The sequence below is a fragment of the Lutra lutra genome, chromosome 9, assembly GCF_902655055.1.
Source record: "Lutra lutra chromosome 9, mLutLut1.2, whole genome shotgun sequence".
Taxonomy (NCBI): Eukaryota; Metazoa; Chordata; class Mammalia; order Carnivora; family Mustelidae; genus Lutra; species Lutra lutra.
Genome location: NC_062286.1, coordinates 32,600,117 through 32,627,092, shown reverse-complemented (window position 1 = coordinate 32,627,092; position 26,976 = coordinate 32,600,117). Strand labels below are relative to the sequence as shown.

The 26,976-nt window shown below is 38.9% G+C and overlaps 1 protein-coding gene and 1 long non-coding RNA gene across 4 annotated transcripts in view; one reads left to right on the top strand and one right to left on the bottom strand.

Annotated features, from left to right (window-relative positions):
• Nucleotides 1–26,976, bottom strand: part of LOC125109558 (uncharacterized) — a 48,739-nt gene that overhangs the window by 18,373 nt on the left and 3,390 nt on the right. For 2 of the 3 annotated variants that reach the window (XR_007130278.1, XR_007130279.1), the window contains exon 3: nt 25,911–26,095. The exons of the other annotated variant lie outside the window; for it this stretch is intronic. This is a non-coding gene — a long non-coding RNA (uncharacterized LOC125109558). The remainder of the gene's footprint in view (nt 1–25,910; nt 26,096–26,976) is intronic. 3 annotated transcript variants of the gene reach the window in all.
• Nucleotides 2,227–5,491, top strand: LOC125109555 (suppressor of cytokine signaling 5). Its single transcript, XM_047746603.1, has one exon. It carries the CDS (start codon nt 2,413–2,415, stop codon nt 4,021–4,023), a length of 1,611 nt encoding a protein of 536 aa, XP_047602559.1. The 5' UTR covers nt 2,227–2,412; the 3' UTR covers nt 4,024–5,491.

Genomic DNA, 26,976 nt, shown 5'->3' with positions numbered 1-26,976 from the left:
TTGTTCTAACAGCTTTCTTTGCAATATTTCCCCCATCCCTTATGTAGTATTCATTATCCAGAATGTTCCAGCTCATATTAGCAGTTGCCATCATAAACCAATGGGATTTGTAAAAACGATGGCAACATTTCAAATCAATCCGCAGTCCTTTCCCGATACTCACTGGTAACTCCCTGCCACTAAACATTTGGTCTGCAGCTTCCTAGTTTTGCAGCTACTCTTTCTGAGGACTCTGTTATTTTAGAGCAATTTTCATCAACTCTACTGTTTTATTAAATGAATCATAAAATCTCCCTTCATTCATCTCCATTCTGAGGTAACTTTTGAAAGCACTAAATAGAATAAACTTTTCAAATCTTACACTGACTCTTGTTTCAAAGTTTACATCATAAGCTGAGCAAGAATTTCTATCATAAGCTGAGCATTCCATCTTCCTGACTAGAGATGTGAAATATGTAATATATCCAAGAAGAAGTATTTGGGGGTACTGACTATCTGGTTTTGCCTTCACTGGAGATCAGAGTCTTGCCAGCTATCAAATTGCCAAGAGGGAATATCTTTAGCTTCAAGACTTTATGAAAACAAAAGAAATTGTCAGGATTACTGAATGCACATTTGCCAGTAAAAATTACAAGAAACTTACAAGAATATTTATAGGCAGCAGTGTATAGTGCTTACCAACCGATAATAAACTTTGACTGTAACAGCTGAGGACTTGTGATGGTCAATATCCCTCCTTTGTATGACTCTCCATCACTATTCTTTCCCTAAATGGTCCTATTTCAGAATTCTTGTTACTTTCACAGATCATTTGCAGGCTTCTGTTATTAACCCCTGGGGGCCACAAAATAATGGAGCTCTCCCTCTCTCCCTCTGCAGCCTGGTGTCTGCAGAGTGGCCTCACTGTAATTCTGAAAGACACCTGAGCACTGTGACTTTAGAGGGGCAGCGGAAGCATTGCCTTCTGCTAGTAATGCCCCTGCAAATGGATTCCACATTTGCACTGTGCTATGATACTTAGTGTGCCACATCCAAACATTCTCTCCGATCTCCTCATAAAGATGACTGAGGAGGATCCAGGACATTGTGACTGAAGTCCCCGCATGCCCAGTCATGAGACTGCAAATGTCCTTTGACCATCACAGGGATCCATCAGAAGTGACTGATCTGTTTTCTGACCTTCCTGACTTAAAATATCTTGAATAGTAGAGCAGAATCTTGGCCACACAAAAAATGAACTGAATATCATCAATTCCAATGAAGAGTATGTTCATAGCCCTCTCTAGCTATAAGGAATGTGTAGCCAAAGGAATAGAAATGCACTGACTCAAACAGTAGGAAAAGAAACAGATGATATGGCTAATCCTATCTTTTTCATATCTACTTCTTTCACTAACTCTGAATCTCTCACTCTGCTAATGTCCTTTGAACTCCTATTGCCATACATTATCAATGGCTAGACCTGACTCATATACTCTGCCATTGTGTTTGCCTTAGGCTTGACTCTGCAATCTATTATTGAGACTGAGTGCTCCCCAATACACACGCATCCCTCCCAGCACCTCCCCTACATCTAGGCACATGTCACAAACCTAGTAGACACTATTGTTTGATAGCGGAGCACTCATGATTCACTACCTGATTCACTTTTGTATGTCAGCCTTCCCAAAATAAAAGCTAACATGCCACAAAACCAAACTCTCGCAGGTAGAGCCACTGTCAAGCATTTCTTCTTGAAATGGAGTCAATATAGGATAAAGTTGGAGAGTAACCAGCAGCCTGTGGCCCTCAACCCACTGCTGAAGACCTGGTCTGCAACTCTCACATGAGTAAGTACTGGCATGAGTATCTACATGATGCCAGCATCAGAGTGAGTACCATGTCATCACCGCCAGTCTCCCCATGATCATGCCAACATCTGGCATCATCCTTGTGTTCCCTCAGGTTGGCCCATGAGCCTTAAGCAGGAGTCTGCATCAGGGTGGTTGTCCAGGGCAGAGCACCCAATGCTCTACTTTGGGGTGAAGAAAGGCTGACTTTTGATCATTTTCTCTCTTTCATGGATTATTCTGCAACTGCTTACAAAGAAATGAGCTGTGGGGCCAATTGCAATAAAAATACTATTAGACCTATGACCCTAACAGAGAGGAAGAGAGACCTATGTGGCCTGCTATGCCATGAAGCATGAAATGAAAATCTATTCATTTTTTCAGGCCGTCTCAGCTGCCCGACTCCAAAATGGCAGCCGCGCACAGCGCACACCCGAGCGGCCGGACCTCCCTGACTCCCCGGCCGCCCCCCTCTCTCTCCCTGCCTCCCTTCTTCGGCCTTCACCTACACGCCTCCGGATTGGCCGCTAGGAATCCCGCCCCTCCAGAGCCCCGCCTGCTATTGGTCACGATCTTATAATCAATGGATAAAGTGGGGAAGATGTGGAATAACTTCAAATACAGGTGTCAGAATCTCTTCGGTCACGAGGGAGGGGGCCGTAGTGAAAATGTGGACATGAATTCCAATAGATGTTTGTCTGTGAAAGAGAGAAACATCAGTACAGGAGACTCAGCTCCTCAGCAACAAAGCAGTCCCTTAAGAGAAAACGTTGCCTTACAACTGGGATTAAGCCCTTCCAAGAATTCTTCAAGGAGAAACCAAAACTGTGCCACTGAAATTCCTCAGATTGTTGAAATAAGCATTGAAAAGGATAATGATTCCTGTGTCACCTCAGGAGCGAGACTTGCAAGAAGGGATTCCTACTCTCGGCATGCTCCGTGGGGTGGGAAGAAAAAACATTCCTGTTCTACAAAGACACAGAGTTCATTGGATACTGATAAAAAGTTCGGTAGAACTCGAAGCGGACTTCAAAGGAGAGAGAGGCGGTATGGTGTAAGCTCCGTGCATGACATGGACAGCGTGTCCAGCAGAACTGTGGGGAGCCGCTCTCTGAGACAGAGGTTGCAGGACACTGTGGGCTTGTGTTTTCCCATGAGAACTTACAGCAAGCAGTCAAAACCCCTCTTTTCTAATAAAAGAAAAATACACCTTTCTGAATTAATGCTTGAGAAATGCCCTTTTCCTGCTGGCTCAGATTTAGCCCAAAAATGGCATTTGATTAAACAGCATACAGCCCCTGTGAGCCCACACTCAACATTTTTTGATACGTTTGATCCATCCTTGGTTTCCACGGAAGATGAAGAAGATAGGCTTCGAGAGAGAAGACGGCTCAGTATTGAAGAGGGGGTTGACCCTCCGCCCAATGCACAAATACATACCTTTGAAGCCACCGCACAGGTTAATCCGTTATATAAACTGGGACCAAAGTTAGCTCCTGGAATGACTGAAGTAAGTGGGGACAGTAGTGCAATTCCACAAGCTAACTGTGACTCAGAAGAGGACACTACCACCCTGTGTCTGCAGTCACGTAGGCAGAAGCAACGTCAGGTGTCTGGAGACAGCCATGCCCACGTTAGCAGACAGGGAGCTTGGAAAGTCCATACGCAGATCGATTACATACACTGCCTCGTGCCGGACTTGCTCCAGATTACAGGGAATCCCTGTTACTGGGGAGTGATGGACCGTTACGAAGCAGAAGCCCTCCTTGAAGGGAAACCTGAAGGCACATTCTTGCTCAGGGACTCTGCGCAAGAGGACTACCTCTTCTCTGTGAGCTTCCGTCGCTACAACAGGTCCCTGCATGCCCGAATTGAACAGTGGAATCACAACTTTAGTTTTGACGCCCACGACCCTTGTGTATTTCACTCCTCCACTGTAACAGGACTTTTGGAACATTATAAAGATCCTAGTTCTTGCATGTTTTTTGAACCCTTGCTTACTATATCACTAAACAGGACTTTCCCTTTTAGCCTGCAGTATATCTGCCGTGCAGTAATCTGTAGATGCACTACATATGATGGAATTGATGGGCTTCCTTTACCATCAATGTTGCAGGATTTTTTGAAAGAGTATCATTACAAGCAAAAAGTTAGAGTTCGCTGGTTAGAACGAGAACCAGTCAAGGCGAAGTAAACTCTCCTGCCCACAGTGGGCATTATCTAGATCTGCTTTTCTGTGCACCAGACAGTACACCTATAGCAAGCACACGTGTCAGTGTTAGGTGTCTTTCAGTGCAGTGTGTAGGCTTAGTGTTACTATCTGTCAGATGCGATCTGCTGTTACTTCCTCAGATAAATGTGGTGCCTATTTGAGACAACAGAGGACAGAGCTACAGGTGTTCAGTAAGGCTGCGAAGGCATTTTGTCGATTGAGCGAACAGTTTGGTTTGTAATGACTGTTGCAATTGAGTGAAGCAACTCGGGGGCATTTGCTATGAAGAATTCTATTTCTTACTGAAGAACAAATTATTAATATTGGAAGAGTATTTCAACAGTGTGACTAATGTTTGAAATTGTTATTTTTTCTAAGAATTTTTCTATAACCTTCCAAAAGTAGCGCTGTTTGTAGTTACTATAGATCAAGCTTTGGAAGTCCAAAAAATAAAGACTGCCTTCCTTGAAGAAAAAAGAAAAATGCAATTTTCTGGCCACAAGGGCAGAGTGCAGTTCACTTAAGTGTTGATAGAGTTTATAGTCAGTCTCCTGTCTCTTCTGCAAAAGGTACTGTTAAGCCAACCAGGTTTTCTAAATAGTTGCTTTTAAAAGTTCAGGCTTATAAAGTTGGTAGTAGATTTATTTCAAGGCCTTAGGTATTCATTTTATTTTGAATGAGTGCTTTAATGTAAAACACATTGGGAAGAGCTGCAATGTAGTCCTGTGTGTGAGTTCTTAAGTTAGTATGTGTGGTCTTCTCGTTGATTAGTTAACGTTGTATCTTTTCCTGTGCCCATGATGCGTTTGTGAACCATGAAGAACGTGAGACTAGAAGATGCCCAAACAAGTCCGTATATGATAACACAGTGGTTGCTGATGTTGAGATGATTTTTAAACTGCAGTGAACAGTTTGGATGGCACTGTTTAGCTCTTTGTTGTAAACGCTCTTAGCTGAATCGCTTGAGTACAATTTGTAGAATTTCAGTGCAGTTAATTTCTAATGGAAAATCTGAAACCCTAATTGCAGATTTAAAAGGTACTGTACAACTGTTGTATCTGTAAATAACTTTACTTAGCACCTTTTTGTCACTTAGAATATTATGCAATACTAATTAAGTGAGCTATTTTGGAAGTAATACCAAGTCCTAGTGTTTGCTTCTTAGTATTGAACTGAATTTACAGTTCTGTCCTAGACATTTTGCACTAGTCAAATCCATTCTTGTGTCTTTTTGTTAATGTGCTCTGTACCACTGGTGAGTGCTCCTTGGTTTCCTTACCTGCTGCTACAGAAAGTTCTTTTATATCCTGATGGCTATTGCCAAGGCTACAAAAAAGAAAAGCTATATTTGTATGCAACACTAACCCTTTGACTGCTAATGTACGTTTCTGCTTGCTGTGCCTTGTTAATGGCTGCTTTTTTGTGCTAATAAAGTATGTTTGGTGTTCTCCTTGTAAAAAAAAAAAAATCTATTCATTTTTTCTTATATAACCCTATGGCAAAAATAAACAAGCCATGAGTTCTAACCTCCAAACTGAATGCCATTACTATATCGATCCATTCTTCAATGAATCTATAGCTCCTTCTATCTACAACAGTGCCCTTCAACTACCCAAGTCACATCTCTTTAAAATTAAAACATGATGCATACTCCAACACAACAATTACACTTCCGTTTATTTATTCAGTCTGCAGATACTGCTCGGTATGCACATAAAGTCACTCATAAATTTTATATAATTCTGCAGCCCCTGGGATGTATGGTTCACTGATTGAAAATGACACTATTCATTTCACAAGTATTGGCCAAAAACAAGGATTGTCTTGAATTGCTATATTATTCATCTAAAAGTAAACTCTATAAGGAAAAGGATCTCATGTGTGTTGCCAAGCCCTGGAATAGTAAGTCTCATACAGTAGGCATTCACTAGGCAATTGTTAAACGTTACTTGGCCTTATATAACTTCATTTCATTTTTCACATGGTCATGGTTTCTTTCTCCAATTAGATTTTGTGTTATCAGAATAAGGGGCTATTTTATTCATTGCAATCTCCAAAGCACCCAGCATTACACAGTAGTTACTCCTTAAATATCTGAGCATTTCCCAAAATATAAATATGTCAAAGATTCACAATGTACATTTTGAAGACTTGAGAAGTCCTGCAGTGAAGAATCCCAGTTTCCTCCGTGCGACTAATTTTTCTCAAGTTTGAGCATAGTGCTTCCTTTTCCATGGCATATCCACTAATTCCTTGCAGAGGAATGTTCCATGATTTATCTACCAGTTTGAAAATGCAATCCTACAAGTCTGTGTCTCTCTATATGTAAATGTGGTGGTCACATAATGATACAGTAGAAAGAAAGTTTACGTACAAAAACAAAACAAAAACAAAAACACGAGTGCTAGCTCTGGTTCTCATATTAACTAACAAAGTCATTTGGAGCAAATCTCTTCATGAGGGGTTGTTTCGGTGGAACTCCTGCCAAAGAAAGGAGCTGAAAAATGAGAAAACCAGTTGTGATTTTTTTTTTTTTTTCCTATTTTGTAATGTGAACATTGAAAGCCCTGACCATGGAACTTTGGAATCTGGATTCCTAGCTATCTTAACTTTCACTGTATCTTACAATGTCATTTTTTAAAAGATTTTATTCATTTATTTGACAGAGACACAGTGAGAGAGGGAACACAAGCAAGAGGAGTGGTAAAGGGAGAAGCAGGCTTCCCACTGAACAGGGAGCATGATGCGGGGCTTGGGGCTTGATCCCAGGAGTCTGGGATTGTGACCTGAGCAGAAGGCAGCCGCTTAACACTTACCGACTGAGCCACCCAAGCACCCCTTGATTTGCATCTGAAAAGTCACCTTAGAATCACTATATAAGATGCAGCACATCAAAACACCAAGTTGCACACCTTAAATATATTCAGCTTTTGTCAATCATACCTCGATAAAGCTGGGGGGAGGGAAAAGTCACCCTAATATTGCAATAAGAGATGAGCTGCTATAGAAAGAATATAAGCTGATTGGTGTTGATTGAATAGGCCTCTGTGGCAGAGGCGTCTTTTAATGCCCATTCTCCTCTCCTTGTTCATCGTGCCTTGGAGCTAGCATGGCTATATGATTAAATTCTGGCTACAAGATGTAAATGAGAGTCTCATGTAACATATAGGAACTTTAGCTGGCAGGCACCCTTTGCCTCTTTCCTTCCTTGTCCCTCTCTCTATCTAGCTCCTTGGGACATCAGTGTGATGGCTGGAGCACACAAAGACAAGGTCTGTCCCTAGGGACAGTGTATCAGTGAGCAGGAAAGAGCCTGGGTCCCTGAGAGCTTTATGGCCAGAGCTGCCACAACTCTGGACGGCCAATCTCCAGATTTTCACATGAGAGAGAAATAGGCTTCTATCTTATTTAACTCATGGAGAGAGTATGGGGGGAGAAGGAAGAGAGGAGCAAGGGGACAGGAGTTTCTATTATTCTTAGCTGAACCTAATCTTAACTGATACACAATTTTCTACCTGGCAGTCGGGGGCTGCAGGGAACCAAACCTAGAATCCAGGGCCCTGGCTCCAAGCAGACTACTGGAGAGCTGTATCCTCGTGTAAAGTGGCAGAATATATGATTATACTCTCCTCTACTATACCTTGGGAGAGCATGTGCTGACCAAGGCTGTGGCATTCAGAGAAATGACAGGAATAAAATCAGAACGTTGCAATCTGTGCTTCTTTTTTTTTTTTTTTTAAGATTTTATTTATTTATTTGACAGACAGAGATTATATGTAGGCAGAGAGGCAGGCAGAGAGAGTGAGAGGGGGAAGCAGGCTCCCCGCTGAAGAGAGAGCCCGATGCAGGGCTCAATCCCAGGACCCCGGGATCATGACCTGAGCCGAAGGCAGAGGCTTTAACCCACTGAGCCACCCAGGCGCCCCAATAATCTGTGCTTCTTGATCATGGAGGAGATAAGCTCAGCCTGGAGCTAACCAGTCTGCAAGCTGAGATGAAAAGTTTGAAGCCCTATAATGGATGTTCTTTCTGCCTGCAATTTGGAGTCTTGCCGGACGGAAAAGCCAACCGCTTTTACATCCTAAACTGAAACATAATATGCAGGCTTCAAGCCTCAGCCTGAACAAGAGATCAGCAATGCTCAGGCATATAAAGGTAACATAAAGGTCCTAAAGTCCTGTTGTTAGAGATCAGATTAACCGTTGCCTTCCCTCCCAAGCCTATTGTTTCATTCAGTCTTAAAACAGGCAACATTACATTGAAAAAGAGAAAAGCACAGCACAGGGTCTAGGAGGTTAAAAAAAAGACTAGTGTCTTCAACCTTAAAATTACATCTAGCCAAGAACTTGGCTATGCATGCTTGCACATGAAACTACCTGGAAATTTACAGAGTTAGCCTGAGAATTTTCTAGTCAAAGAAAACTTCAGCCTAGTCTATAAAAGCTTGTGATGGTTTGACCCTTTGGAACTAGCCTGGCCCTCAAATTTGCACCTAAATTTGCACATAAAGCCCTCTTTGTAAACTATGGGGCCCCCAAGAAATGCATCCTTTTTTAAAGATCTCTGACTTAACCTGGAAGATTCTAGTCAAGGACGGAGCCAGCGGTCACAGAGGACAAATGATAAGGAAGGTCTTCCCAGAAAGCAGAACCAGGGGCTCCAGATGATCTAGTCTAGAAGCCTATATTACTGCGTGGAAAATAATCTGCACCACTCTTCCTAGCATGCTTTGATAATTGCTGTAGGCCAGTGCCTATGATGTGTTTCCCATTCTTCTCTCTTCCAGTTATCTTGTTTCTACTACACCATTTTATATTGTGCTATTTCGAAGCAGAGAGCTTGTGTTTTCATTTATGGGTTGCTAAGCCATGAAGAGCCACATCTGAAATCATGGAAAGGAATTTGTATTACTCAGAGATCGTGCCTTGAGGTTGGATGGGACTTGGGGTTCTCTACCTTGGGAATATACTCTAGACAAGGGAAGAAAAATATGTAGGGATACTGCATGGTCAAACAGGCAGACTCTATCAGAGACTTCTGATTGTCACCCAATCTTTTTTCTTTTTGTTCCATGATAATAGTGCCTCCAAATTTTAGCTGGGCACATGGACACCAAAATAAAGATGTGGTAGAAGTAGTGAAAAACTGTCTGATTCTGCATATATTTTGAAAACAGAGTCCAAAGGATTTGCATAAGGAGGGGAAGTGGGATGAAAAGAAAGAAAGGGGTCAAGGATGATGCCAAGTGTAGTGGCCTGAGAAACTGGAACAATAGAGCTGCCATTTCCTGAAACAGAAGAGACTGAACAAAGAGCATGTTAGGAGGATGAAAGCCCATGAAGGTAGTTTTGAACTTACTAAGAAATCTATGCAGAGATGCAAGCTGGCACTGAGATACAGTTTGTAGTTCAGAAGGGATGTTGGGAGGGGCACCTGGGTGGCTCAGTGGGTTAAGGCCTCTGCCTTTGGCTCAGGTCATGATCTCAGGGTCCTGGGATCGAGCCCCACATCGGGCTCTCTGCTCTGCGGGGATTCCACTTCCTCCTCTCTCTCTCTCTCTCTCTGCCTGCCTCTCTGCCTCCTTGTGATCTCTGCCTGTCGAATAAATAAATAAAATCTTAAAAAAAAAAAAAAGAAGAAGAGATATTGGGGTCTAGACAAAAATTTTAAAATCATTGGCTCACAGACTATTTAAAGTCCTAGGGTCTGATGAGGTTACCGAGGCAATGGGTACATATGGAGATGAGAAGCCAACCAAGCCTTGGTGTCCTCCACTGCTTAGAGGTTAAAAGATGAGGAGGATCTAGGAATGGGACTGAAGAAGTAGCCTGTGAGAGGAAGAACATGTCTCAAGAGGTGAAAGTGGTCAGCTTTATCCAATGCTGCTCCAAGGAGCATCTGTTAGATCCCTCCCCTGTTATTGCTATGAAGGGAGGAAGCATGGTAACCACCCAACACTCTAACCCAGGGTGAAATGTTTGGTTGCACAGTGTACAAACTGTACAACCACACGACAGCCTCAAACACCTCCAAGTTCCAGTCCTCTGTCAGATTATTTCACCATGAAGCAAGATTCCTAGACGTGACACTAATGTTGCCGAGAATATCAGCCAGAATACCTCATGGCATTCACACATAACCACCTCTTAGAGCAATACATATATACAATATCCTATAATACCTTGATTTTCCTACCTCTGAGTCCAGTCTGGAAGATGGTCTTAGGCACACACTTCCATGCTTTAACTCAGTACTTAATGTGGAACTTTGGAGCATTGTGCTAGAACCCAAAAGGAAAATACTTGGGGATTCTGATTAAAGGTGTTTCTTACGGCCCTCAAAATTACGGTATTGTTGTACTCCATACATTAAAATGACATCGCAATGTTTTCTTTTCAAAGCTGACTTCAGCAAGTGTTGGACAAAGCAAATGTTGGCAAAACAGTGAGAACACAGAAGAAAATGGGTGCAGAAGAAAATACTCTATGAGGACATAACACATGACTTTGTCTGGCTGGTCCCATAGACATTTGGAGAAAGAGGTGTGGACCTAAGGAGTGAAGGAGAGGAAGAGGGAAGGGAGAATTTGCCAGCAGCCTTCTATATGCAGCTTCAAACTTAAGTGAAATGGAAATTTTACAATTAAAAACCCCTTGAGCATCTCTGAGCCAAGAGAAAGGACAATGAAAAACATTTAAATATCTTTCCTTGCAAAACAAATCAAAGAGTTGAGACATTTTTATGACACATAATGGAAAGTCAAGTTTCAACCCTGCAGAAGAGTAAGTGATTTTAAATTTGAAAATAGAGATTGGGAATTAATAGTATCATTAACATTTAAAAATGCTGTTCTGAGCACATGCACTAGAAAATTTTAATAATGTGAAGCTCCCGTATTTAATAGCTCTCTGCTTCTATATACCCTGCTCTCAGAGCAAACACGTGGAATTGAAGAAAAGCCACACTTCCCCTTTGTTCACTGGTATGTACACAAAGAGTAGACTTTTTCTGATGGCTCCTATCCTACCTTCACAATAACGGTGGCCCTCCTGCAGTTTTCCTCCAATACTATTTCCTTCTCTGTCTTCTAAAAAACAGACCACAGCTGGACTCAAATACAGCATCTTTCAGTTACCCACCTTTTTCCCTCTTAACAAATTGACAAGATGGTGCAATCAATTTTAATCTGTTTACGTTAATTTGTTGAGTAATACCTTTGGTTCTCAGGGGTCATCACATCCAATCTGCCAGCAAGTTGTTAATATTTAGATATAAGGGAAATATAAAATCAAGATGTAAGCAAAACTCCCAAATCTCACAATACAAGTTAAATTAAAAAGAATGTACAAATATGCTACTTTCTTCTAATATTTGCATTTTCGGTAAAATCACTGGGGCACGAGACGGGGACTATGCCTACCTCCTAATCTCGCTTTATTGCATTTACTTTTGTCTCTTTGTAGCATTAAGGATAAACCTAATCAAGAAGCAAAAAGACCCAAATTTAATCATGGTTCTATCCCAACTCTTAGCTGTGTGGCTTTGAGCAAAGAATTTCTTAGACCTTTAGCTTCCTCATTTATAACGCTATTCTAGACCCTCTCGAGTTCCAGATGCATAAATCCAACTGTTTCTCTGACATCTCCACCTCAACAATCTCAAAGTATCTCAATCTAACAAGAGACCAACTTGTGATTTTCCAGCATGAACTTGGTTCTCTTCCATAACTCCTCATCCAACCACGTGAGGTAGCCAGAAATCTAAAATCCATGCCTCTCCTCACTCTCTCCTCTTGGGCCCAATCTATTACTAAGTTTTGTTAAATTTATACCTCTCATGTTAAACTTTTACCTTCATTTCTGTTCACCTCTCTTCATCTCCACAATAGCACCAACTCCATTCAAGCCACCCTCACTCACTTCAGACTACTGTGAGAGCTTCCCCACTGGTCTACCTCAATGTACTCTTACTCCTTTAATCATTTGCCCATCTAAATCAGTATTCTTTTTGAAATACAAATATGATCGTGTAACCTCCTTCAAAAAAAAAGGTTCAAGTGACTGACACTAGCTATGTGGAAATCCAGCAATGTTTTATGAACTCTTACCACACAGTCCTTCTTTCAGTTCCTTGAATGTGCCATGCTCTCCCAACCACAGGACATTTGCACATCAGTTTATTCAATGTGCCATGCTCTCCCACACCATAGGACCTTTTCACATGTTATTCCTCACTTGCCCTACCGCCTATCCTCCAGTCAACATTTAGTCTTCCATCAGACTTCATCTCAATTCTCACTCACTCAGAGAAACTTTCTCTCGCCTCCCGTATTAAGTCAATTCTTCATACCATACATGTTCACAGTATCATTACAGTTGTAATTTTTCATTTATTTTGTGATTATTTGAATATTGCCAGCTTTTCCATTAGACTAGAAACTCCATAAGGGCAGAAACAAAATCTCACTTATGGCATATGCACAAAAAATATTTGTTGAACAACTGAATGGATCAGTGAGCATAAATATAAATTAATAAAGCAAAAAATTATGTGCCCTCTGATCTCTGAAACCCTACATGTCTATTATTCTCTGTGTATCAGATTGTGTAGCTAGCAAAAATATGTGAGTTTTGAAAATAATTCCTGATATACCCAAAATTCTTAATAAAAAGCAAACCACCTATCAGGGGACTATAGGAAAGGTTTATAGGAAGGGAATATTTTGATGGAGAGATTGAAAACAGGGAAGAAAAAGTGGTTCAGACAAATACTGACAAAGGGAGCAGCCTAGATAAAAGATAAAAGATAATTGGGGTGGTAGGCAAGGAGAGTGCAGCTCTGGGGTAGACACAAAATATGACCCACATAAAGAGAAAAACAGATAGAAAATTATGAAATAATAGAGCTGGGTCATTTATCACCATGGACAACCTCACCTAACGCAGGCTCTGATTGAACAGGTTCCCTATAAAATAGTTTCGGTCTAAAAGATGAAATTTTTTGCTTGGGACAGCAGTTTTTCTATAGTGTTTTCAGTTTTGGCAGCCTAAGAGGTATCAGAACACTGACTGTCTTCTGCCAGCAGTGTGCTATTTTGTTGGCTGTGCTTGTGGCAATGTAACGGTTTGATTCTAGCTATAAATGGGAGTTTCTTCATTACCTGTGTTAAATCCCTCACTGAGGGCTGTGTGAACAGATTCTGGGAAAGGGTGCTGTTAGATGAGCTTCAAGAGCTCCCAGGAGAATCTAACACACACAGAGACACACATCAGATACATACACACACACACACACACACACACACACACACACACACACGTGGGCCTTTTAAGCACAATAAAGGTAATGTCTTCAGGACTTTCTCACTCAACTAAAACCAAGAGAAAAACGTATGTCACCCATTTTAGAAATAAGCACCTTTTCTGGGTAACCCTGTCCCAATGCTATATCCACACAGCTAAGGGACTCTCTCATTGGCTCAAGCCCCTACCTAAGATTTATATCTCAAATCCTCCAAATATCATAGGGGTTGAGATGATTTTTACTCCCCCTCCTTAGGTTGGGATGATTATTATAAACTAGTACAATCAGCCCAGTGATTTGTGCCCTTCCTACAAGTCTTGAGCCAACAATTGGTAGCAGCTCTTTCTTGATGGAGTTCCCAGCCCAGCAGGTAAATGAGCAGCTGCTCTTAAGGGCAGTGCCCTGTCAGGAGTTCCCTCTGGCTCCTGACGTCTTGTTGGGAGGTGGAAACTCAACCACTGGTGTTTCAGAGCCCTACAAGTGTTCTGCTGAGCCCTCTCCTAACCACTGGGTCTTGCTAGGCACAAGTCTTAAACAGGACTTGTTCAGGATGTCTTAGCACTGGATGAGGGACTCTAGTCTCTGAAGCAACCATCCAGTCCATACCTTTCAAGTCTTTGTTCTCTGAAGGAAGACACAGATGTCTGGACTTTCCCTGAGCACCGGGTCATTTCCATATGCAACGCTGCTTCTCTTAGCAGTACAGAAAAGAACCCGTAATTCTCCTGGCAAATTCATACATGGGTATTTTAAGGACCTTATCCCCAAATCCTTCCCATGTACCCTTCCAATAAAACATTGAGACATGTTTAAGAATTGGGATCAGGAAAAACTCTAAATTTCCTAATATTGCTATTCAAACTCACCTCCCCAAATGTACAAGAGATTCCATTATTTTTTTATAAGGAACTATAGATTTAAGATAAAAACTATGCTTCCCCAACTACATACCATGAAGTTCACGCTATCTCAGAAAAATGTTTGAGCAGAGGAAGTGGGAAAAATATAAATTACTTTTAGTATGCATATGAATCTCTGGCAAGGTCTTATATTTAGTACCTGACTAATTTTTACCATGTGAAAAATCAAGAAAATATGAGCATCACATGGATCCTTGGAAAACAGAATTGTCTCTATCCTCAAGTGACCTGTCACACTTTCCCAGTATATTGGGAACAATATACTTGTTAGACGTAAGACAACTGTAAAAGTTGCCCAATAAAAAACCCAATTACAAAATACTGGGAACATTAGCCATACAAAATAAACCAAAGGGAATTGGTATATATGCAGTAACTTGTAAGCGTCATTCTAATCCAAATTTTACATCCAGTTCTAGCTTACATTGGGAGGAGAAGGAGCTATTTATACTATCATGAAACCATAAACTGGATCATGAACACAAAACAAAAAGAACAGAGGGAAGGGGGATGTTGCCTTAATCTAAAGCTTCCCAACATAATGCTTAAAAGCAAGGCATTATCCCTTTTCATGCCCTCAAAAACCATCGTAAAGTCTTCTAACTTCTGTGAAAATTTTTCTCCCAAAGTGAAAGTAATACATTTTTTTTTCTTTCAGGATACTACAATTACAATTACTACAAATTCTACAAATACCTCTTGATTATGTAAGGTGTATATATGACCATCAAACCCAGCTTAAGATACTTTTCACACAATTATGGTTCCTTAAGCCTAGATGCAGATATATGAGATAAGTAACTGCAGAGTTTCTCACTTTTTTCCTAATAGCAAACAATCACATTGAGAAGCATATTAAACGACTGTTCAGTCTAACTAGAAAAATATTCAGGACCTCATTCTCTGTATTTCTCTGCTGGATTTTCCCAAAGCAGATGCTTCAAGGACTCAAAATAATAACTGTGAACTTAGCATCTTCCCAAGTAACCTCTGCATATGTAAACATAATTTTTTTTGGTGTTTCCTACAGTAGGAGAATCAAATTGTTAAATGAAATGGTCTACCCAGTGCATGAAATTATATGTATAGGCAATGTAGTAATAGCAGTTAGCATCAGCTAGCTAACATAGCATCAGCAGTTAACATTAAGCTTCCTCTATTTAATTTAGGAGTTGGAAAACTAGCCTGTGAATCAGGTCAGGGCCTGTCATTTGTTTTTGTAAATAAAGTTTTATTGGAAAACAACAGCCACGACCATTTACATATTGTTAATGGCCTTGCATGATGTAGACACCATATGGCATTCAAAGCCAAAAATACTTGCTATCTGACCCTTTACAGAAAAAGTATGCTAACCCCCTAGTTTAATTACCATTTTGAAAATCAAGATTTTATCCATTCCTTTTTCTCTGGTCTCCTTACCTCCATTATCTGTATTCTAACCTATTCTGGATATCACTGATAGATTTAGATTTCAAAACTCAGTTCTCATCACATTACTCTTCAGTTCAAAATGTTGGTATTCTGTCTTATGTAGGTTATTTTTATGTACTTATTTTATTTTCTTACTGAACTATGCATAGCATTCCTTCTTTGGAAGCAGGATTTTCCCTTTGTATTCTAAAATTCCTTTTTACTATGCTACACATGATAGGTAATCAATATTTACTCATTTAATAAGTTTACTGTTAGAAAAATTTAAATGCTCTTTTCTCCTCTGCAGTCTGAACATTAGTAATTAGGTATCTGAAATGACACATATTATTTCCAAATCATTTAACTGCAATTTCACTTGAAAATATTTCACCACCACTTCCACTGTGCTGTTTCCTTCTCTGCCAGGCATCATCCCCTATGGGATTCAATTTTGTCTTTCCATCCCAGCCTCTGTTCTCACTGGCCAATTCAATTTTGAGCCCTCCTAATTAGTTAAACATTCCACCTTCTAACTACGTCCTTCTCAGTGTGTATGAGATGTATCTTGTCTTGATTTCTCCCTTGTCCTTTTGTTCAGAAGTCATGGCTTACTAGATAAAATCCTGCTCTGTGAAACTGTATTTATAGCCAAACTCACATCCCCACTCTCCTTTTTTTTTTTTTTAAAGATTTTATTTATTTATTTGTCAGAGAGAGAGAGGGAGAGAGAGCGAGCACAGGCAGACAGAATGGCAGGCAGAGGCAGAGGGAGAAGCAGGCTCCTGCTGAGCAAGGAGCCCATTGTGGGACTCCATCCCAGGACGCTGGGATCATGACCTGAGCCGAAGGCAACTGCTTAACCAACTGAGCCACCCAGGCGTCCCCCCACTCTCCTTTTGATTCTAAAGCCATAGGGTTTAACTAGAAGGATAAACGAATATAAAACCTAGGTAACCTGTACCCTTCTCTTCTATTTTCCTGCCAAGAGACTCAAATCTCTATAGAAAATTATAGATGACTCATAGCAAGTGACTCAGCAGATGTAGAGAAGTTTTGGGTGGGCAGGACTAGCTACAAGGCTACAATACACCTCAAACATTAGTCTGAAAGGATTTCCAACCAACTTTCTCTACTCCTTTGTTTATCACTGACATACATTTAACTCCCAATTTTCCACAGATTGTTCTTTAAAACCATAGGTATTCCTTAAATGTTCATTGGAATTGTGTTAAAAAATGACTTTCTTAGGCATACTTTGGGAGTTATAAATTAAATAGGTTTTTCTACTGCAAACATCTCAGAGCCTTCCCTGTTCTAATGGGCATCCTGTATCTCTGAGGGAGGAGTACATAGCAAGTAACTTTCCAAGCTCATCTCACCTCATTTTTGGAGATCAGCGACTACATTCTTGATGAACTACCAGTGTTCCCTCTGAAAACAATTCGCTGAGTGCTCATAGAACTCCCAACTACAGATTGGTTGGGAAGGGAAAAAAAATCTTTTTTAAGCTAGGACACAAAAGAAGATGTTTAACACTAAGGAGGACTTCTGTTGAATTATATTCTTCTCATTATTGAACTGTCATTCCTCTCTACTGAAATACTGCTTCATTGTCAACTTAAGCTCATAGTTCCCATCAAAGCTTAATTTCTCACAGCACAGTAGTCCCAGAAAGGCCTAACCTATCAACCTATGAGCTTCCCTGGGGAGCTATGAATAGCAACATATCTCCTCGTGGTGCCTAATTGGAATTGGATAATGCTGAAGTTAACCAATGAAAGAAACTACAGAAAATCCCAATTTGGAGTCTTTAGACTTCTATATATTTTTCTTTCATTTTATCTTGTTTGTTTCATTTTAAATTGCTTTTAATGATAGAGTCAAAAAAGAAAGTAAATTACAATTATATAATTATATTTGTCTTTGCCAACCTTTCTCATCTCTTTCTTTCCTTAAAAGAAAATAGCCCTGGTCGCCTGGGTGGCTCAGTTAAAGCCTCTGCCTTTGGCTCAGGTCATGATCTCAGGATCCTGGGATGGAGCCCCACATCAGGCTCTCTGCTCAGCAGGGAGCGTGCTTCCCCCTCTCTCTCTGCCTGCCTCTCTGCCTACTTGTGATCTCTGTCTGTCAAATAAATAAAATCTTTAAAAAAATAAAAATTACAATTAAAAGAAAATAGCCCTGACTGGTTGGTTATATGCTTCCTTTTCCTCTCTGGGTAAAATTATGAAATCAGTAGGTTAGGAGAGCCTGAGTGGCTCAGTGGGTTAAGCGACTGATTCTAGATTTTGGCTCAGGTCATTATCTCAAGGGTCAGATCAAGCCCCTCGACACCCAACATGGAACCTGCTTAAGATTCTCTCTCTCCTCGTCCTCTAACCCCCCTCCCCACACTCTCTCTCCCTCTCTAAAAACAAAAACAAACAAAACAAACAACAACAACAACAACAAAAATATTTGGGTATTGGTTTATCACTTGGACCACCTTGCTGTAGAAGCAATTTTTTTCAAAACTATTTCTCATCTCTAACACACTAATAGAGAAGTACATGATTAGTTTGTGAACAGAGATACACTGCAGCTTCCTTCGATAACGTAACCATGAAAACAATACTTAAGAAGCAATCATGTCAGTCCAGGAGCAGTTATGAGGCCAGAATGAGTGCCACCTGGTAAAGCAGCCTGGTAGCATCCTGGTAAGAAACAGGTGACAGAGAGCAGTTATAGTTTACTAACCTATTTCATGTTCAGCTGAATTTTTTTAAAAAAATCCACTTCCAAGCCTGTTACTTTACTACTGGTTTTAAAAATAGAAATGGCTTCCTCTCAGAAACGGGAAACACTCTTGTAAAAGAATTGCCCACTTGCAGAACTAGTAAGATATAAAATGGCATCCACGTGCATTTCTCCTATCTCTTCTCCTTTCCCAATTTGTACCCCTTTTCAAAGGGTGATGAAAAGGAAAACCTGAATATGATTATTCAGGCATAATTTGACCACTAGACTCCTGATGTCCCACTTATCTCACTCTTAGGAATTTATTCTAGAAAAACAGTGTAACAACAACAAAAAAAGTACTATGTGCATCAAGAAGTTGTTGTAACATTCATAGCAGAAAACCAAAAATTAAAAAAAAAACTCTAAATATTTAAAATATACTCTAAATAATGGGGCGCCTGGGTGGCTCAGTGGGTTAAAGCCTCTGCCTTCGGCTCAAGTCATGATCCCAGGGTCCTGGGATCGAGCCCCGCATCAGGCTCTCTGCTCAGCAGGGAGCCCGCTTCCTCCTCTCTCTCTCTCTGCCTGCCTCTCTGCCTACTTGTGATCTGTCTGTCAAATAAATAAAATCTTTAAAAAATATATATATATATATACTCTAAATATTTAAAAATAGGGAAATGTTAAATAATTTATCTACAACATGAAATTGATAACATTATTGATATAGAAATAATGTATATATTAATAAAAATAGTGTATACATATTAATAGAAATGTTGTATATGCTAAACGAAAAGGCAAAAATATATAATTTTTAAACTCTAGGGGTGCCTGGGTGGCTCAATGGGTTAAAGCCTCTGCCTTCGGCTCAGGTCATGATCCCAGGGTCCCGGCATGGAGCCCACATCAGGCTCTCTGCTGAGCAGAGAGCCTGCTTCCTCTTCTCTCTCTGCCTACCTCTTTGTCTACTTGTGATCTCCGTCTGTTAAATAAATAAATAAATAATCTTTAAAAATAAAAAATAAACTCTAAAAGAAACATATACATGTATGGATATACTAGGAAACACAAATCAACACATGCAGTAATTTTCACCTTATATAAAAGGATATCATTTTAGGTGATAGGAGTTTATTGTTATTTATTGTGAGGATGTGCATAGCACAGAAACCACCTCAAGACCATTCTATTTCCTTTGGGTCCTAGTTAAGATTCCATTTATCAAATGAAAATACAGTACACCATTAAATTTGAATTTTAGATTTTAAAAACAACTAATTTTAGTGTAATTAGAATAAAAGACAATTCAGTATAATAGTTTAAATCTTTAGTGTAATATGCATGTAATTGAGGGATATAATACACACAAAAATTTTTTTTGTTTTTTATCTGAAATTCAAATTTAACTGGATGTCCTGCATTTTATCTGGCAATACTACTCTTACTTCTTCTAAAATAACAAGTCTAATTGAGAACTGGGAGAAGAGGTCAGCATTTGGAAAGAAAAGATCACTTAAACTCTAGTAACTCATCTTCTCATTTATGTCCCTATAGAGGTGTTCATATTGGGTATGAGCATGGTGTTCACACCATGCTTCTGCAATGACCGACTCATTCTGGTGATGCCTTGTACTTAAGCATTGAGCCTTAGTGTGGCCAGAAATGGTTCAATCTACAAACAAGGCACAAAGCCCCAGAAATTTCATGCAGATATAAAGGTTTGAACTGCTTTTCTCAGATGGGGAGTAAGCAAGCACTTAAACTTACTAGACTCCTCTCCATGATAAAAATCCAGATGAAGAAAATAAAATACAAAATGCTTCCAACATGTCCATCTTAAGAATCAGTATATCTAGATGCAAATGAGCATTTTATAGCAATACTATTAGCACCTGACTAGAGGAGAAAGATTAGTTTGTAAAAATAGGATTATAGGAATCACAACAGAATTTAATATAAATATTGGTAGTCCTTCAAATTCCCAATATTTTCCTTTACTAATCCCACTACTGTTCTGGTTATCAGAATTTTTAATGAGAGATTATCATAAAAATCTTCTCAAAAGTACAGGAGACAGCGTAAAGAGTAGTCAATAAAATGCCTTGTTTCACAAATAAAATGGAGGTACCAACAGGTTAAATGAGCTATTCAATGTCACGTCTACTTCCTGACTTCCCTTTGGGAAGAATAATTGAAATTTTTCCATTTTTCTCACCAAGGCCAAAAGATGACTGAGGACCAACCAATAACAGCAGCAGACTGATTTACTTGGAGTAGTTTCTGGTAAGCAAAAAGCAAAATACTAGGGCAACACAGGTAATTCTTGATATTTTGCTTTCAACACAACTCAAAGATGAATTCAAAGATTATTACCAATAAATATGTATAGATTTCAGCTAAGAATATAAAGACAATTTGATTAGGAATCACAGTGATTTCTATTTTTCAAGTCTAAACTTTGCTGTGACAGGCTTCAATTTTGCATTCAGATGAGTAGTGCTTTGATGGGTACAGAGGGGTGTGGGTTTTTGTAGAAGTAACCCAGCAATAATCAAAAACAAACCGTATCCATTCTTCCACAGACAAGAGAACTATACATCTCTCTTGGAGAAACTGGAAGCTTAAAATTGTGGAGAGTGATAATATGTTATTTTGTATCTTTTGTAACAGCTTGACTATACATAAAAATCTAGGCTACAACCAAGAACCCAAAGTAATAATGCTTGTGCACAAAATGGTAATCCATTGTCAAATAAGATGGGAAAGTAATGTTTCCATAACAGTTTAAAAGAGTTTTCATTGCCTTTGCTAACAAGGCACTAGTTCCTTTTGCTGCACCAAAACGTTATAGAACAAAATACAATTGCTTTCCTTCACCCAAGATGAAGCTTCTTGATGTAAAAACAAGAGAAATGGACTCATAAAACACTTGCATTTTATTTAGTTATCTTAGTCTCTTCTTTTCAAGGGAAGGGTGGCATCTTGTGGCACAAACATGACTTACTTCAATAAGCTTAATTTCCCTCTGAGCAAAACAGTTTGGAAAACGACATCTGGTTGGGAGCAATTATGCATATTTTTAAATTTCTTTTCCCTCCAGGACCAACCCCTCTCCTGCCCTATTGTGCTTGTAGTTGTTGTCAGAAGACAGAGAGCAGTGGGTGGAAGGTGCTTGGTTTATTGAACACAATCTGACAGCCAAACCACCAGAACAAGATGCTTTCCACACAGTTTCATTTACCTCTTCCCCTGGGGCGGGGACCCTGATTTTCAGATTTCTCGAGATTTTTCTCTCCTTCCTTACTTAGCCTAAATGATTAACCCTTCCTATAATTACCATCTCAGGCAGTTTGCTTCTAAAAGCACTTGGCCTATTTCTGGGATAGAAAACAGTAGCTGTGGGTTTATAGCAATTCAGTGTTAGAATTTTAATCACAGGGCAGGGGAGGAGGAAAGAAAGCCCTGTGCACTTGGGGCCATGAAAGAGAGAAGCAAAAGTGTTCCCAAAATGTTAATTTCATACCAAAGGAAGGCAAGAACGCTGACACTATCATGACTTCCATGGGAGTAAACTTTAAGTATAAACTTTCAGCTCTTCAGAAGATCTAATTTGGGGAGAAGCGTGTTTTCCTTTACTTCTCAGTGACAAATAAGACTGAGGTCTGTGTTTCTTCCACACCCTGAAACCACACTGGCAGTATGGCAGATACACGTGTGCACGACACAGTGATTAGTCCATTTAACCCCTTTACAACTCATGCTTTCACAACTAAAGAGCATCAAAGCCTTGCATAGATGTTTTAAACCATGCTTATTAGGGCTCCCTATGCTCCTCTATAAAAATAACATCAGAGCACAAACTATTTCACAAGCAGATGATTTCAGTATACATGCTGTATGAGTAGACATTTCCCCATGGCATGAAATTTAATGACAACATAGTGTTGTCCATGTGGTATATTTTTTAATGCCACCCCCCCCAACAATTGTTAAGCACTAAGGTAATTCTCCTTCTAAATAATACTTTATAAATCTTTGTACACATTTCTGATTATTTTCTTAGGAAAAATTCCCTCAAAGGTAAAATTTGAGTAAAATAATAAATGTATTTCAAGAGTCTTAAAATATATTGCCAAATTGACATTAGAAAACATTGTACCCATTTACATTACTTGAGCTACAGTTTCACATAACAATTTGAGTTTTATCACTTCTTTAAACCTTGCCATTTTTTTTTGTTTTTTTTTTTTAAAGATTTTATTTATTTATTTGACAGAAATCACAAGTAGGCAGAGAGGCAGGCAGAGAGAGAGAGGAAGGGAAGCGGGTTCTCTGCAAGGCTCAATCCCAGGACCCTGGGATCATGACCTGAGCCAAAGGCAGTGGCTTTAACCCACTGAGGCACCCAGGCGCCCCAAACCTTGCCATTTTTGATAGGTGAAAACTAGTGTCTCATTGCTAAAAGATGAATGTGTTCTAGTGGACAAAATATTTATTTACATATTTTATTATATATGATTTTCTTCATTTTCACATTTTCAAGCCCTTTGTCCATTTTTCTATTAAATTGTTTATTTTTAATATTATTTGTTTTTTTTTAAAGACTTTATTTATTTATTTGACACACAGAGAGAGATCATAAGTAGGCAGAGAAGCAGGCAGAGAGAGAGAGAGGGGAGAGCAGGCTCCCTGCTGTGCAGAGAGCCCGATGTGGGGCTTGATCCCAGGACCCTGAGATCATGACCTGAGCCAAAGGCAGAGGCTTAATGCACTGAGCCACCCAGGTGCCCCAATTTTTAATATTATTTGAATAGTCTTTTTATGTGTTGAGAAAATCAACACTTTAGCACCAAAAATAGAAAATATCATTCTCAACTTTTCAATTGCACTTTAATTCTACTTATGGTATTTTTCTTTGGATTCTGGTTTACCATGTTTATATAACTTAGTCTGCCAGTAGTCTCTTTTCTTCCTTTTCTAGCACACTTCAAGTTGCCTAAGATTTGGACCCTTTATTCCTACCAGAAATTGGCTTTCTCTCTTCATCACTCTAGTATTTGTAACAGGTTGTATTTCATGTCTGAAAAGAATGGATTGATTATTCAATAAACAATGATCAGACAATTGAATATCCAAAAGGAAATAAAACTTAGATTCTTACAACAGACCTTACACATACACACAGGTATGTGCGATTTGCAGATGAGTTCAAGATCTAAAGATAAAATAAATAATAAATGAAAATAAAATAAATAATAAAGTAACTAGAAAAAGGAATGCAAAGAAATAAAGGCTTCAAATCTAAGAATCTTGTATTCAAGTCCAGCAGAGTAGCAGAGATAATGGGGGCTTGCAAAAACAGGTATATGGATGATGTCCAAAAGGACTGTAGAGCCCAAAGACCTGGCCAAATATATTGTTCTGCCTAAGAGAACCTTCCCATATTCATGAAGGTTTAGGAGAAGAACCCCAGTGATGACTGACCATGAGTTTCTCATCTCTGGGAAGGTGCTGCAAGAGAGGCATATAATTGCGATTAAAGAATATAAGGGAAAGGGGCAGTTCTTATACACATGAGTGGGGTCACGGACTCATAACTGATAGATTATGATATATCAATAGATGATAAAGATCAAAATTCAGATTTGAGATATTTTAAAACTCCTTAAAAAACAGCAAAAATACGGTAAAAATAGGTGAAGTATATGAAAAGAAAATTCACAGGAAAAATATGCAAACGGGAAATAGACATATGAAAAGATCCCTGACCCATTAGTAGTCAAGGAAATGCAAAATCAAACACCAATTAGACATCATGCTTTATCTATAAAACTGGCAAAATCAATAGTATCGATATTAAACAATCTTGGGAAAACTGGCAAAAACTCTCATATGAATGTAAATTCGCACAGTCCCTTTGGAAAGATGTTTGGCAGTAACTCCTCATGTTTTAAATGAATAAACTTTTTGACTCAGAAATCCACAGGTGCATGCCCTAGAAAAATACTTGAAATTATGCACAAAAGGAGCACAAAAATTTTTTCAGCATTATTTTTCTATTTTTCAATTTTACAAGAAAAAATTCAGTTAATGTCTTTTACATGATTTTTATATATTTCTATAGATTAGAAGTGAGTTTGCTGAGGGTAAGAGTATACACATTTAAATTTCTATCTCAGTGAACTAATATCCCACTAAAATGGTCTAATGGGCTCTCCACCTACCAGGTTTGAGAATGCCTATTTTCCTGTTCTCTTGCCAAATCAGGTATTGTCAACTTTTACCAAACAGTGATTGAGAGGATAATATTTTGGTTAAACAATTTGCTTTTCACTAGTTATTAGAGAGGTTTTCAGTTTTTATGTGGTGAAAGTGTTTAGAGTCTCTTTTATAGCTTCTGAGTTTTAGAATTTTTTCCTAAAGCTATTTATTTTTTCACCTTTTTAAAAATTGTAGTAAACAAAATTTAGTACCTTTACCATTTTTAAGTGTACAGTTGAACATTATTAAGTACAACCACATTGCAGTGCATCCAATCTCCAAAACTCATCACCTTGCAAAACAGAAATTTTTTACCCATCAACCAGCACTCCAATTCACCTTTTCCCCCAGCCTGTAGCATCCATCATTCTACTTTCTTTCTCCATGAATATGATCCCTCTGGGCTCCTCATATAAGTGGAATCACATACATTTGTCATTTTGTATCTGGCTTATTTCAATGCAATTTACTTTCAATATTGAAAAACTGGAAACAACCTACTAAGAAACAGAATAAACTATAATTTGTCCATACTTTTATTACATGCAATTATTTGCTTGTTTTATAAAACAGATGTAGATGGACTGGCCAAGCAGGAGGTGCTTATGACTTGGACAAAGATTACCATCTTGGGTGCAGGTGTAAAAGCTGGCCAGATTCTGGACATATTCTGAAGTTAGTGTCAACAGTATTTACAATGGGATTGGACATGGGATTTGGAAGAAAGATGACACTAGTGTTTCTGGCCTGTACCAAGGGAAGATTGAAGATAGTATTTCCTGAGGTTGGGAAGATGACTGGAGAAACAGGTTGGGATGTGCAGAATCAAGAGATGACTTTTGATGGTATTCAATCTCAGATATAAAACTGACATCTACAGTTGCATGTGAAAATAGTAGAATCATTTAAGTGCATTTATTTTAATTCACTGTCTCATGCCTTGAGATTAGAGCAGTTTTTTAAAAGGATTCGGTAACTTCAACAGGCAGGCTTTTAATGTTGTTGTTGTTGTTGTTGTTGTTTTTTAACATTAAAAAAATGTGTACCATATGCAAATACAATCTTTTAGCCAAATTTGCATTTTAATATGGTGGTCTATTATACAATACTACCACCTGTATAAAATGAGTCAAACACAGCTTAATAGGACTTGGATATAATTTAGAATATAAAACAGAATTATCACATTTGGTGATTATCAAAACAGTAAGCTGAATAAAATGAGAAGTTCCATCTGTTACTACCTACCTTTCACCCCTACCTGAAGGAAATGTAAAAGGGAAGAGTTAGAGGAGTTTCTCCAAGTGGTTATATAGAATGAAAGTTCCCATTTCGCAAGGACCGTGTGTTATTCATTTTTGTATCACCCACAATGGCTTGTGTGGAGTAGGCGTCCAATTAACATTAGTGGAATTTAATCAAAATCTATTGAGCTGTAAAGAAAAATGTCAAGTCATTACTCAATACATTTGCACAAGCATTTATTATGGAATGTTAAAAAAAAAAAGCTTAACTTCTGGTAACTTCAATTATCTACAACACAGATAGTAACTAAGAAAATAAGTGAAAAAGGATTAACTACCATAAAAACACTTGTACTTTGCAATTTGAGAGAAGCTGTTTATCACCTTTAGGCCAGAAAAGGGCTAAGAACTATAAGTAAATTAAAATTCATTGATTTAATAACTTAGGAGAATAGATTGGAAGCAGCATGTACAGGAGGGTGTCTAGCTTATCTTAAGAGTATATATAAGAAGACTTACTCTAAGTGCTGACACTCAGATTCAATCCTAAAGGCACCTAACCCTGAAACAAACAAACTCGGTGGAAAGATATGTTCAAAATCTAGTCAGAGGATCAACTCATGCTACTCTGGAGCCTACCACCATCTGAAAACTGATTAATTTCATAATAGTATCAATTATCTCTCTTACATCCTCATCCTCTCCCTTTCATCTGAGCTCTTTTTTGTCAGCATAGAAATCTTTTTCATCTTTATGTCATCTTTTGCAGGACACTTCTAATTATTGCCCTACTTCTCTCCTCTCCATTCTTCTTGCCACCTCACCAGTAATTACACTTGCCCAGGGAGCCAGTGATCTTTTGCCTGCCAAATTCATTTAATATTTTAGTATACCTAACTTAACTACTTTTTCTCCTTTCTTGGCTTCTCAAATATTTCAATGACTGTCCACCATTTTATTATAAAAATTCAGGCTAACAGCATTTTGTGTGAGGACTTACCTAGTTTGAAATCTGTTTTTATTTCAGAAACAAATGCCTGATGGGAAATAGATTAAGACATATCACAAAG

Bases quoted from the DNA above. Each gene is read 5' to 3' on its own strand.
- LOC125109555 (XM_047746603.1), top strand. From the start codon at position 2,413: ATGGATAAAGTGGGGAAGATGTGGAATAACTTCAAATACAGGTGTCAG.